The sequence below is a fragment of the Neoarius graeffei genome, chromosome 28 (assembly GCF_027579695.1).
Source record: "Neoarius graeffei isolate fNeoGra1 chromosome 28, fNeoGra1.pri, whole genome shotgun sequence".
In the NCBI taxonomy this organism is placed as follows: Eukaryota; Metazoa; Chordata; class Actinopteri; order Siluriformes; family Ariidae; genus Neoarius; species Neoarius graeffei.
Window position 1 is genome coordinate 1,624,391 of NC_083596.1, and position 13,880 is coordinate 1,638,270.

The 13,880-nt window shown below is 47.6% G+C and overlaps 1 protein-coding gene across 2 annotated transcripts in view; it reads left to right on the forward strand.

Annotated features, from left to right (window-relative positions):
• LOC132875574 (disks large homolog 4) overlaps positions 1–13,880 on the forward strand; it is a 128,716-nt gene that overhangs the window by 98,774 nt on the left and 16,062 nt on the right. For both annotated transcript variants that reach the window (XM_060912444.1, XM_060912445.1), the window contains 5 exons: positions 10,392–10,445; positions 10,523–10,573; positions 10,753–10,877; positions 11,033–11,202; positions 11,819–11,955. In XM_060912444.1, the coding sequence (XP_060768427.1) occupies positions 10,392–10,445; positions 10,523–10,573; positions 10,753–10,877; positions 11,033–11,202; positions 11,819–11,955 (537 nt within the window). The remainder of the gene's footprint in view (positions 1–10,391; positions 10,446–10,522; positions 10,574–10,752; positions 10,878–11,032; positions 11,203–11,818; positions 11,956–13,880) is intronic.

Below are 13,880 nucleotides of genomic sequence, written 5' to 3' on the forward strand. Positions count from 1 at the left end.
TACTCTCACTTGGTCAAACGCGTGTCGCAGAGTTTCGTCTCGCGATTGTTCCAGTGGGAAATCCACGAGGGATTCCCCAATAGAAAGAGGAGGAGCCGGGGGCCTCTCACTCTGTCGCGGAGATGACGTAGACGGCCCTGCGACCGCAGCTCCAGCCAAAACGACACCGGGACCCCCCCCCGGCTAACCGGCAGGACCCACTCTTTACTAGGTGTGCCATCAACCCCCGGAATCCCGGCCAATCAGTCCCCAAGATTAAAGAGTGGGTAAGGCGAGGATTAACCGCCGCCTTCACTATAGATTTGTCCCCTCTGAAATGTATGTGGACCGACACCAACGGGTAGCAGTGAACATCCCCGTGCACACACAACACCTTCACCCCTTGTGCTCCCCCCAATGCCTCGTCTTGCACCAGGCTTTGGCGGATCGAGGTCTGGTTGCAACCCGAATCCACCAACGCCTGATAGGTCGCCCCTTGTACACTTACCGGTATGCGATATGCTCCGGCCTGATCGAGGGCAGCCTCTGGCGCGTCGGGGATCCGCACCACCGCCCCCACCTCCATCGTGGCACACTGTTGCTGCAGGTGGCCCGGTTCCCCGCAGCGCCAGCAAACCGGCCCGGGCCTCCCCTCTGCAGCTGTGGACTGAGGGTCACTCACCTGAGGGGGGGGAGAGACAGACACAGAAGGGAGAAACGGGAGGGCACCACGGGTGCGGCGGGCCGGCTGGGGTGGGGCCGGCCCCCGCCTCCGTGGTGGGGGAATGGGGCGAGGACGGGACACGGGAGGAGGGGGGAAGAGAGAGAGAGAGAGAGAAGAGGAGAGAGAAGAAGACGTCCGTTGTCCTGCCGCCGGGACAGCCGCCAGATGATCCTCCGCCAGTCCTACGGCCTGATCCAGCGACGCCGGGCGGTGGCACTGGACCCACTCCGCGGTTCCGGCGGGTAGGCGGGCGATGAACTGCTCCAGCGCCACCTGGTCGATGATCCCCTCGGCGTCGCGATCTTCGGCCCTCAGCCACCGCCAGCAGGCGTCCCGGAGCTGCTGGCCGAACGCGAACGGGCTGCCGACTTCCTCCATTCGCAGCGCGCGGAAGCGCTGGCGCTGCTGCTCCGGCGTGCGCCCCACGCGCTGGAGGACAGCCCGGCGAAGGTCGGCGTAGGCCAGCCGGTGGTCGGCGGGGAGCTGTAGTGCGGCTAACTGCGCCTCTCCCGTCAGGAGGGGGAGGAGGCGCGCCGCGCGCTGTTCCATCGGCCACCCCGAGGCTTCGGCGACCTGTTCGAATAATGCGATGAACGCCTCGGGGTCGTCCTGCGGGCCCATCTTAGTCAAGGTGATGGGAGATGGGCCCGCGGCCGGGGCGCTGGTGGACCCCGCCGACGCGAGGAGGCGCCGGAACGCCTCACGGTCTTCCTGTTGAGCCAGTACCAGGGCTTCGAAGCGGCGCTCCTGCTCCTTCCGGAGTGTGACGAGCGCCTGGTGCTGGCTCTGCTGGGCCGTGGCGAGGGCGTGGACCAAGTCCGCGAACGGGGAGGATTCCATGGGGCTGCAGGACAGGTGCTCCACGATCTCCTGGGTTTCGGCACCACTGTAGCGCGAATCGCGTGTGGGTGGAGCACAGAGGACGGCAGGACAGAGATCAGGTTTGTTTAACGGCTTTATTGCCACACTTTTCAGGGTTGCAACACTGTCTCACAATAGCGCGAGAGACACACACACACACACACAGCGTCTCGTCCGGTTCTCCCTCTGCTCTCGCTCTCCCTCCTTAAATAGGGCGGTTTACTGGGGAGAACACACAAAACACAGGTTAATGACACTCAGGTGAAGCGATTCTGCCACTTACCTTCCCCAACTCCGCCCTCCTGTCACAGACCGGTGCTTGACCACGCCCCCGCTGCCACAATCATTAATGGTACTACTGAGCCAGAAACCTCAATATGTTATCTTTGATTAAATACCCTTCATATGAAAACTTACACTCTGTATATCTCTTTTTTTTCAGCAAGACATTAAAGACAACTAGTATCCTTTCTCAAATTATTACAATCAGCCTTTGTAGCAAGCACATATACCGAGGTATAACAAAAAATACAAAAGCCGACATAGAAAATAAACATAAAGGTCATAACCCCCGTTGCAGGCCTGATAACAGATCTTCTACTGCACCCAGTGAGTGCTACTCACAACCATGTTTGTGCACGCTCTCCGTGTTTTGTTGCAGTCTTTCTGTCCCGCTATGCAGTCCCTCATATACAGCATGGCACTCTGCTCACAGCAAACTGGCCGCCTCTGTCCCTCATAGCTGAATGGAACTGCTAATGTCCCAGTAGCTAGCAGCACTATTCAGTAGCGTTGCTCCCACGTGGGCTGACTCAAAGGAACATACGAGTGCCCCGGTTACTCGCGGCGCTATTTGAGCAGCGCGATCTTTCTCCTCTTAATGTCGCCCAACCGAAACAAGCTAGCTACTTCCAAGATCGGCTAAAGGCACTGATGTCTCACTGAGCGAGCCAGCAGGCAATAGCAAAACAAACATAAAAGTATGTTGCCCATCATCAGCTAACAAACATAAAGAAACCCTCGTGGGCACAAGAAGTAAAATTTGTTTGCAATCATGTAAACACTGCAGCAGTCCTTATCTTTGACTCACTCTTTTTTGGCATAAAAGTTCACAATCCCGCCTGAAACGTGGTCTGCCTTTTTTCTCTCTCCTCATGCTCTCCCCTTCTTTCCTCTCTTTTTCCTTTTTTTCAATCCCTCCCCTCAACCAATGGGAAATCAGTATGACTGAGTGATGGGCAGTACCTCTAACTGAGGACTGTCTCACCTAACATGCCAGGTTGACTACCTACTTATGCAGTCAAACTATTTTAACTGATAACTGAGAAATCCAGCAAGAATCTCTGATTACTTACACATGGCAAACCACAACCTGTTGCTTTTAATAGTTATCTACTTTGCCCCGTAATCTTTGGTTAATATGTCCTACATGTTAAAGTAACTTGTTTAATCTCTCTGTGAGTGCCAATTACATCATAACAACATATATCATACTAAGTGTAATTATATCGTTGTTATAGAACAATAATCGCCTTGTGGTATACCCGGGCTTCATTAGCTAACATTAACTAGCCAGCTAGCTAAAAGTTTGCTAGATAACAAGCTAATAGCTATGCTAACAACTACAAGAGGCTTATTTACTTCACGTTCTGAGCAGGTTTCTAGTTTTAACACTAGTGACAGAAAACGTACAAACATGCTAGATAATGAAAATGTATGTAACTACAATTAACTCACACCAAGCTAGCTAACAAGATGACAGTTTTTGGTTTAACATAACAGAATGAGTAATCATGCTAGCTTTCAAAACACGTCTCTAGCTAGCACTAAGCTAACATTTTCTAGTTTAGCTTCACTGATTGTAAACAAATAACATGATGAACATGAAGATGTTTATACCAAGATCTGATGAAGCTCCAGAGTTTGGAGCAGAAACATTTCACTGCAGTGAAAGTGTAAAGTCACTAAACAAGTGTGTGTGGAGTCATTATGACAGAGTTAGCGTTTAGTGGCGCTACATGACGCTCGCTGTGATGTGATGCGAGCAAGAGGAAGTGCGATGGAAACTGCAGGAGGCAGCGAGTGTGTATCTGACACAGCGGGGACGAGGAGAGCTCGTGGAGCGAGGGATGATGGATGGGACGGATTACAGAGAAAGAACAAGGGAGACAGAGAGGAGGCGGTGATGGAGATAGAGGTGTAGAAGTGAGGGAGGAGGGGGGATTAGTGTGAGGGGTTTCTATTGATTTGTTTCCTCTGAGCACGCATAATCACATCACTGTGTAACACTGGTGAGCTGTGTGTGTGTGTGTGTGTGTGTGTGTGTGTGTGTAGAGTAGGGCTTCATGATATAGATATATGATATTGTAATATTATTGTAAATTGTGATGTGAGCTGTGTTTGATTAAAAATGAAGTATATAATTATACAATTATGCATTAAATTATAAATTATTAAAATTATATTAATTTTTACAGCAACATTTTACATGAAAGAGTTACATTAATGTTACCAACTCACATAAAATTACAGTGATATCGTGATGCATTCTGAGATATTTTAGTCATTTATAACAAATTCCAGGGTTCAGTAACTGAAAACATCAACTCTCTCTCTCTCTCTCTCTCTCTCTCTCTCTCTCTCTGTCTTTAGTGATGTGTGTTTTTGACGGTTCTGTGTCTCTGCATATCACTGTTCAGCACCTATTACATAACAGGGGAGAGAGAGAGAGAGTGTGTGTGTGTGTGTGTGTGTGTGTGTGTGTGTGTGTGTGTGTGTGTGTGTGTGTGTGTGGCTCCCACCAGATTGTGGGCTCCTGAAGTTAGGATGTAAGTCTATTACACACCAGACACCTACAGAGAGAGAGAGAGAGAACATTTTTGAACATAAAATGTATCAAATTTTGATCAATTAAACTTCACAAACTGTATTAATGAGTCTGTAATTAGAATAAGAAAAAGTGGGCAGGGGCAATAGAGTGAGACAGGTGGGGATTAACAGTGAGACAGGTGGGGGATTAGAGTGAGACAGGTGGGGATTAACAGTGAGACAGGTTGGGGTACAGTGAGACAGGTGGGGGTGGTACAGTGAGACAGGTGGGGGTAGAATGAGACAGATGGGAGTTAGAGTGAGACAGGTGGGGGTACAGTGAGACAGGTGTGGGGGTAGAATGAGACAGATGGGGTTAGAGTGAGACAGGTGGGGTAGAGTGAGACAGGTATGGGGGTAGAATGAGACAGGTGGGGGTTAGAGTGAGACAGGTGGGGGGTAGAGTAAAACAGGTGTGGGAGTAGAGTGAGACAGGTGGGATTAGAGTGAGACAGATGGGGCTTAGAGTGAGACAGATATGGGGGTAGAATGAGACGGGTATGGGGGGTAGAGTAAAACAGGTGTGGGGTAGAGTGAGACAGATGGGGTTAGAGTGAGACAGGTGGGGTAGAGTGAGACAGGTATGGGGTAGAATGAGACAGGTGGGGGTTAGAGTGAGACAGGTGGGGGGTAGAGTAAAACAGGTGTGGGGGTAGAGTGAGACAGATGGGGTTAGAGTGAGACAGGTGGGGGTAGAGTGAGACAGGTATGGGGTAGAATGAGACAGGTGGGGGTTAGAGTGAGACAGGTGGGGGTAGAGTAAAACAGGTGTGGGGGTAGAGTGAGACAGGTGGGGTTAGAGTGAGACAGATGGGGCTTAGAGTGAGACAGGTGGAGGGTTAGAGTGAGAGAGGTGGGGGGTTAGAGTGAGACAGGTGGGGGTTAGAGTGAGGCAGGTGGGGGGTTAGAGTGAGGCAGGTTGGGGTGGTACAGTGAGACAGGTGGGGGTCAAATGAGACAGGTGGGGAGTAGAATGGGACAGGTGTGGGTGGTAGAGTGAGACAGGTCAGGGGTAGAGTGAGACAATTGGGGGTAGAATGAGACAGGTGTGGTGGTAGAGTGAGACAGATGTGGTGGTAGAGTGAGACAGATGTGGGAGTAGACTGAGACAGATGTGGGGGTAGAGTGAGACAGATGTGGGGTAGAGTGAGACAGGTGTGGGGGTAGGGTGAGACTGGCGTGGGGGTAGAGTGAGACACGTGTGGGGGTAGACTGAGACAGGTGTGGGGGTAGAGTGAGACAGGTGTGGGGGTAGACTGAGACAGGTGTGGGGGTAGACTGAGACAGGTGTGGGGGTAGAGTGAGACAGGTGTGGGGGTAGACTGAGACAGGTGTGGGGGTAGACTGAGACAGGTGTGGGGGGTAGAGTGAGACAGGTGTGGGGGTAGACTGAGACAGGTGTGGGGGTAGACTGAGACAGGTGTGGGGGTAGAGTAAGACAGGTGTGGGGGTAGACTGAGACAGGTGTGGGGGTAGAGTGAGACAGGTGTGGGGGTAGACTGAGACAAGTGTGGGGGTAGAGTGAGACAGGTGTGGGGGGTAGACTGAGACAGGTGTGGGGGTAGAGTGAGACAGGTGTGGGGGTAGAGTGAGACAGGTGTGGGGGTAGAGTGAGACAGGTGTGGGGGGTAGAGTGAGACAGGTGTGGGGGTAGACTGAGACAGGTGTGGGAGTAGACTGAGACAGGTGTGGGGGTAGAGTGAGACAGGTGTGGGGGTAGAGTGAGACAGGTGTGGGGGGTAGAGTGAGACAGGTGTGGGGGTAGAGTGAGACAGGTGTGGGGGGTAGACTGAGACAGGTGTGGGGGTAGAGTGAGACAGGTGTGGGGGTAGACTGAGACAGGTGTGGGGGTAGAGTGAGACAGGTGTGGGGGGTAGAGTGAGACAGGTGTGGGGGTAGACTGAGACAGGTGTGGGAGTAGACTGAGACAGGTGTGGGGGTAGAGTGAGACAGGTGTGGGGGTAGACTGAGACAGGTGTGGGGGTAGACTGAGACAGGTGTGGGGGTAGAGTGAGACAGGTGTGGGGGTAGACTGAGACAGGTGTGGGGGTAGAGTGAGACAGGTGTGGGGGTAGAGTGAGACAGGTGTGGGGGTAGAGTGAGACAGGTGTGGGGGGTAGAGTGAGACAGGTGTGGGGGTAGACTGAGACAGGTGTGGGAGTAGACTGAGACAGGTGTGGGGGTAGAGTGAGACAGGTGTGGGGGTAGAGTGAGACAGGTGTGGGGGGTAGAGTGAGACAGGTGTGGGGGTAGAGTGAGACAGGTGTGGGGGGTAGACTGAGACAGGTGTGGGGGTAGAGTGAGACAGGTGTGGGGGTAGACTGAGACAGGTGTGGGGGTAGAGTGAGACAGGTGTGGGGGGTAGAGTGAGACAGGTGTGGGGGGTAGAGTGAGACAGGTGTGGGGGTAGAGTGAGACAGGTGTGGGGGTAGAGTGAGACAGGTGTGGGGGTAGACTGAGACAGGTGTGGGGGTAGACTGAGACAGGTGTGGGGGTAGAGTGAGACAGGTGTGGGGGTAGAGTGAGACAGGTGTGGGGGTAGACTGAGACAGGTGTGGGGGTAGAGTGAGACAGGTGTGGGGGTAGAGTGAGACAGGTGTGGGGGTAGACTGAGACAGGTGTGGGGGTAGACTGAGACAGGTGTGGGGGTAGAGTGAGACAGGTGTGGGGGTAGAGTGAGACAGGTGTGGGGGGTAGAGTGAGACAAGTGAGCTGACTGATAATTATTATTTCTATCTGTAAAGTAAAAATCTCGCGCTTGTTTTTGATGATTGAATAATTACATCATTTCCTGTTTCTAGTTATAATTATTTAGAAGTGTTATATTGGTGTGTGTGTGTGTGTGTGTGTGTGTGTGTGTGTGTGTGTGTGTGTGTGAGAGAGAGAGAGAGAGAGAGAGCTGTGTGTGTGTGTGTGTGTGTGTGTGTGTGTGTGTGTGTGTGTGTGTGTGTGAGAGAGAGAGAGCTGTGTGTGTGTGTGTGTGTGTGTGTGTGTGTGTGTGCTTGAGGTTTGACTCATTAAGCAGCTCTAGATGAGATTTTGTATCTTTAGCGGCAGTTTACAAATTAAATCACATCTGATTACACAGAGGCAGCTGTGCACGTGTGTGTGTGTGTGTGTGTGTGTGTGTGTGTGTGTGTGTGTGTGTGTGTGTACATGCGTGTGTGTGTTACATAATCAGCCCCAGAAGCAGCTCAAATGATGCAACAGTGAGGACAATTAGAGTGAGGACAAAGTGGGTTTGGATCCTCACAGAGAAATGCAGTGACATGAAGAGGAAGAAAAGTGATCGGAGAGAGAGAGAGAGAGAGAGAGAGAGGCTGCTTTCGCTCTGTAAGCACAAAAAAAATCCCTCACAGTAATGAAGAGACTGCAGCTCAGAGAGAAGGTTCTGGAAGACAGAGAGGAGGAATGACACGCGCAGAAAGACGAATGAAAAGAAAGAAGGGTAAAAGAGAGAAAAGGAGAGAAACTAAGGAATCAGAGAAAAAGATGGTGTGTGAAAGAGGGATAGACTGAGGAGAGAGAGATGGATGGAGAAAGGATAAAAATATGAAGGAAAAAAGATAATTAAAAAGAGAAAAGGATGAAAATGATGGAGAGAATCTTAGAAAATTTAGATCCTTTAAGGGTCTTTGGCTGTTCTTTTAAGGTTCATTGTAGAATCTACCAAGTTACACATAGAACCCATTTTGGAAGTGAAAAACCTTTACATATCCAATGAACGCTTCAGGAACTGTAGAACTCGGGAGAAGGAACAGAAAGGTTCCTGGTTCTTCATGAGATGCTTTCAGACCAAACAGTTGTAGGGTCTCATTGAGAGGACCCGCCCCCTGGGGATCTCCCCGAGAATGACATGCAGGATCTTCAAGGGCGTGTTTCAGTTCGCAGTCACACCGTCAGTTCAGTTCAGTTCAGTTCAGTTCAGTTCAGTTTAAGTTTATTGTCCCCTAAGGAGGGGAAACTTATCTTGCAGCAGGTAAACATACAGATAACACAACAGATAACAACACATACACATACAAATAAGTAACACAAACTACAAGTTAAAAATGCTATAGACAGCTTCTCATCTAAGTGCAAGGATTGTGCAAATTTAGCAACCTAATCGCACTTGGATCAGTTGGAACGCTGAAGTTGACGGTTGCTATAGCAACATCACAAGTTTGTTGTTTGTCATTTGAATGTTTGTCCATCAGTGTTCTTGTGTTTCGATGAAAACTGAAAACTATCAACATTAAGATTTAAGCTTATCCACTTTCATATTTCAGTCACATGTTTCAATAGAAACGGATCGTTCCACTGCGCTGTAGGATGGGAGGAGACCAGGAAGAGTTACAAGCTGATTAAAATATGTTTATCTTACATGTTTGTGTGGATTATTATTTTATAGGCTCAGGGTTTTCTTATGTGATCATTAAAATCATGGACAAGAACATTTAGTTTAATTAAGATTTTTATATTTCACTGAGGGGGCGGCACGGTGGTGTAGTGGTTAGCGCTGTCGCCTCACAGCAAGAAGGTCCTGGGTTCGAGCCCCGTGGCCGGCGAGGGCCTTTCTGTGTGGAGTTTGCATGTTCTCCCCGTGTCCGCGTGGGTTTCCTCCGGGTGCTCCGGTTTCCCCCACAGTCCAAAGACATGCAGGTTAGGTTAACTGGTGACTCTAAATTGACCGTAGGTGTGAATGTGAGTGTGAATGGTTGTCTGTGTCTATGTGTCAGCCCTGTGATGACCTGGCGACTTGTCCAGGGTGAACCCCGCCTTTCACCCGTAGTCAGCTGGGATAGGATCCAGCTTGCCTGCGACCCTGTAGAACAGGATAAAGCGGCTACAGATAATGAGATGAATGAGATATTTCACTGAGACGCGTTAAAATCTCACTGTAGTTCCTCCGTCACAGATTCACTCGGTAAACCCTGGACTTCACTCTCACTCCATTTTTCCCTGGGGTTTTATTCTCATTTTTAACACTAACATTAAGATGTGTTTTTCACACAGATTTTTAAAACAGCAGTTGCTGATGCTGCATTGTCTCGTGTTGGACCAATCAGCATACACTTCCATCACTCATGGTTCCTCCTGTGCTGGGAGAGAACCTACCCTCAAGTAGGAGCTAAAAAGTCCCTCAGAACAGCGTTGTAAGAACCACAATCATCCTCAGGTCCTGCAGAGTGACACACAGAACACAGGGAACTTCCTCCGACAGTTCTGAGAACTATAAGAACGTTCCTTCGGTCTAGAAGAGCCCCTTGTCAGGTTTTCCTGAGGGAGTTTTTGGTTCTCCTTCTGCAGGAACTCTCCAGTGTAGTATCCTGAGTACAAAATGTTTTTCTTTCAGAAAGTTTTCCTGTTTGGAAACTAAGAACTTTTTTTTTTCTAACAGAGTGTGTATTGTCTGGTTAAGTCTGTGACACAAAAAAATAAATAAATAAAAATTAAAAATATATATTTCTCATTATTTTCCTCTCCAGATCTGGAACCTGGGACAGTTATTCCTGGAACGTTGAGCTTTGTGGTAGTTGGGAGGCTACACTGTGAGCTAAAAGGGTTCTTTAAGGATTATTAACTGCATACAAGGCTTCTCTTTGGAACCTTTTCTGATTGTAGGATTAGAACCTGTAAGGAACAACTGGAGAACATTTTATAAGACCAGTGATGTAATGATCCTGCACAGGACTGGATGGAGATGTGATCAGATGTGAGGGGAAAATCCTGACCATTTTACACTGCAGATGACAGAATCTCTCTCGCTCTCTCTCTCTCTCTCTCTCTCTCACACACACACACACATACACACACACTCAGAACCATCTGACAACGAGAATGAGTGTGTGTGAAAGTGAGACAACGTGTGCCAGTGAAACAACGTGTGCCGTGTTTCCCTCCTACACACTGATCCATCCTGTCATGGCTGCTGTTCTCACCTCCATCTCTCTCTCTCTCTCTCTCTCTCTCTCAGGCTAATTCTCCACCAGTGGTAGTAAACACAGATACACTCGATGGTTCACCTTACGTAAGTATCTCTCTCTCTTACAAACACACACACACGCACACACACTGTAAATTTTAAACGGTGTGTGTGTGTTGTAGGTTAATGGGACAGAGGGAGAGATTGAGTATGAAGAGATCACGTTGGAAAGAGTGAGTACTGGAGTATTTACACTTTAAAAATTATTATTATTATTATTGTTATTATTATTACATCCAACATATAAATTATACCTGGAAGATAATGGAATGAATATGTATGTGGGTTTATTTATATATGTATGGGGTTTTTCTGTGTGTGTGTGTGTGTGTGTGTGTGTGTGTGTGTGTAGGGGAACTCAGGTCTGGGCTTCAGTATAGCAGGTGGTACAGATAATCCTCATGTAGGAGACGATCCAAGTATCTTCATCACCAAAATCATCCCGGGAGGAGCAGCAGCTCAGGATGGGAGACTGAGGTAACACACACACACACACACATTCCTGCAAATTTAGGGTTTTTTTAATTAAATGTGAGAGATGGATGAAACTTGATAATAAGCACCAATCTCTCTCTCTCTCTCTCTCTCTCTCTCTCTCTCTGTCTCACTCTCTCTTTCTGTCTCACTCTCAGGGTGAACGACAGCATTCTGTTTGTCAACGATGCTGATGTGCGTGAGGTGAGTCACAGTCAGGCCGTTGAGGCTCTGAAGGAAGCAGGAGCCATCGTCCGTCTCTACGTCCTGCGCAGGAAACCCGTCGCCGAGAAGGTCACCGAGATCAAACTCATCAAAGGACCCAAAGGTGTGTGTGTGTTTAAGGGTTCTTTAGATGTCCTTCTGGAGAACTCTTGTAGAATGTAGAACCCTTCAAGAAAGTGTTTTCCTATCAGAACAGGTTCCTGTAAATGGTAGAACATTGTAAGGATAAGAATCTTTCATTTTCCAGTGACTTCACTAAAGAATGCTGTTTCTCAGAGTGTGTGTTCACTGAGGAAGTGTGCACTACAAACTATAAATTACTCATTAACTTGTTTTCATGTCTAGAACCCTTCAGGGGTTTGTGGTACTTGGTACACACTTAGCAAAAAGGTTCTTTAGGGGTTCTTTAACTGTTTGTTGGATAATTAAGGGGTTTAACGTGCAGAAATGGTTCTACCTGGAACTTTTTCTAAAAGGAAAATTCTGTTCCAGTGTTCTCTCAGCAAGGAAATCTTAATTATCCAATAAAACATTAAAGAACCCTTAAAGAACCTTTTTTTCTAAGAGTGTGTTTATTAACTGAATAATTATTGTTGCTTAATATCTAGAACCTGTTTAAGAAGCTGTGTGTAAAGTGTGAACAAAAATGGGCCTAAAAGAGAACCTTGTGGGACACCGTGTTGTAATTCCTGCACTCTCTCTCTCTCTCTCTCTCTCAGGTCTGGGTTTCAGTATAGCAGGTGGTGTTGGTAATCAGCACATTCCTGGTGATAACAGCATCTACGTCACTAAAATAATCGAAGGCGGAGCGGCACATAAAGACGGACGCCTGCAGATCGGAGACAAAATCCTGGCGGTGTGTTTAATGCAGTTCCTGTACTCTTATATCACATCACAGTGGAAATAAAGGACACATTAAAGCTGAGCTGAGGTCAGATTTCTAAATTAGACTGAGCCTAAATCCATGGCATGACCACTAGGTGGCACTGCAGCTGTGGATGTAACCTACAGACCCTTTTAGAGTTTTTAAACAAAAAGTGTTTTGAGCAACTTTGTGTCCGTCCTTTGCAACTAAAAATCATATCTAGCAATCAGCGACAAATTTGGCGACCTCTTGTAACTTCGGTATCTTCCAGTCTTGATGTTGAGCATCAGCAAGAATCACCTTTCACTGATTTGTGGATGACACGATCCGTCGACTTTTAGCAACATTTCAGAGAGCTAACAGTGACTTCTGGGGAGATTTTTGGTAACACTGTATGTAACGTATGCAGATTAGGCAGATGTGGTTACGTATTGTGTGACGTTTTCATGCAGTCTAGTGACTTCTGGTGACTTAGTTAGCAAGTCAGTGTGTCTGTTATGTAGCTGTGGTTAGTAACATGTTGTGGTTAGTAATGTGTAGCTGTGGTTAGTAGCATGTCGCTGTAATTAGTAATGTGCAGCCATAGTTACTGACATGTAGATATGATAAGTAATGTGTAGCTGTAGTTAGTAACGTACAGCTGTGGTTAGTAACATGTAGCTGTAATTAGTAGCATGTAGCTGTGGTTAGTAGCATGTCACTGTAATTAGTAATATGCAGCTGTGGTTACTAACATGTAGATGTGAATAGTAGCATGTAGCTATGATTAGTAATGTGTAGATGTGATTAGTAATGTGTAGATGTGATTAGTAATGTGTAGCTGTGGTTAGTAAAATACAACTGTGGTTAGTAGCGTGTAGCTGTGGTTAGTGACATGTAGCTGTGGTTAGTAGTGTATAGCTGTGGTTAGTAGTGTATAGCTGTGGTTAGTGACATGTAGCTGTGGTTAGTAGTGTATAGCTGTGGTTAGTAGTGTATAGCTGTGGTTAGTGACATGTAACTGTGGTTAGTAGTGTATAGCTGTGGTTAGTGACATGTAACTGTGGTTAGTAGTGTATAGCTGTGGTTAGTGACATGTAGCTGTGGTTAGTAGTGTATAGCTGTGGTTAGTGACATGTAGCTGTGGTTAGTAGTGTATAGCTGTGGTTAGTAGTGTATAGCTGTGGTTAGTGACATGTAGCTGTGGTTAGTAGTGTATAGCTGTGGTTAGTAGTGTATAGCTGTGGTTAGTGACATGTAGCTGTGGTTAGTAGTGTATAGCTGTGGTTAGTAGTGTATAGCTGTGGTTAGTGACATGTAGCTGTGGTTAGTAGTGTATAGCTGTGGTTAGTAGTGTATAGCTGTGGTTAGTAGAGTGTAGCTGTGGTTAGTAGTGTATAGCTGTGGTTAGTAGAGTGTAGCTGTGGTTAGTAGTGTATAGCTGTGGTTAGTAGAGTGCAGCTGTGGTAGTAATGTGTAGCTGTAGTTAATAGCTGTAGCTGTGGTTAGTAATGTGTAGCTGTGGTTAATAGTGTGTAGCCTGGGCTGCCAACTCTCACGCAATGAGCATGAGACACACGCATTTGATTGTCTTCACACGCTCACACGCCATATCTCCGATTTCTCATGCTAGAAAAAAATCTAGTTTATCTATCTGATCTAGGCTACCCATTGCGTCGCGCCAACCACTTGCGATCGATCAATTACGCCTTACGCACGGCTAAACAGGCAGAGAGGTGTTCCCTTCTGTACACACTCCCCTATGGTAGGTGGCGCATCTAATGATGCTGCACTCGCCGGAAGTTGGATAATTGCCTACTGTCAATTTAGAGGAAGAGGAGAGAGAAGAAGGTATCCGAGTTGAAGACGGGTGTCTCAGACAGGTTTGTACATATGCACGCCAATGTGTGGTGTTACTGGCGTAATTATGAACTTAT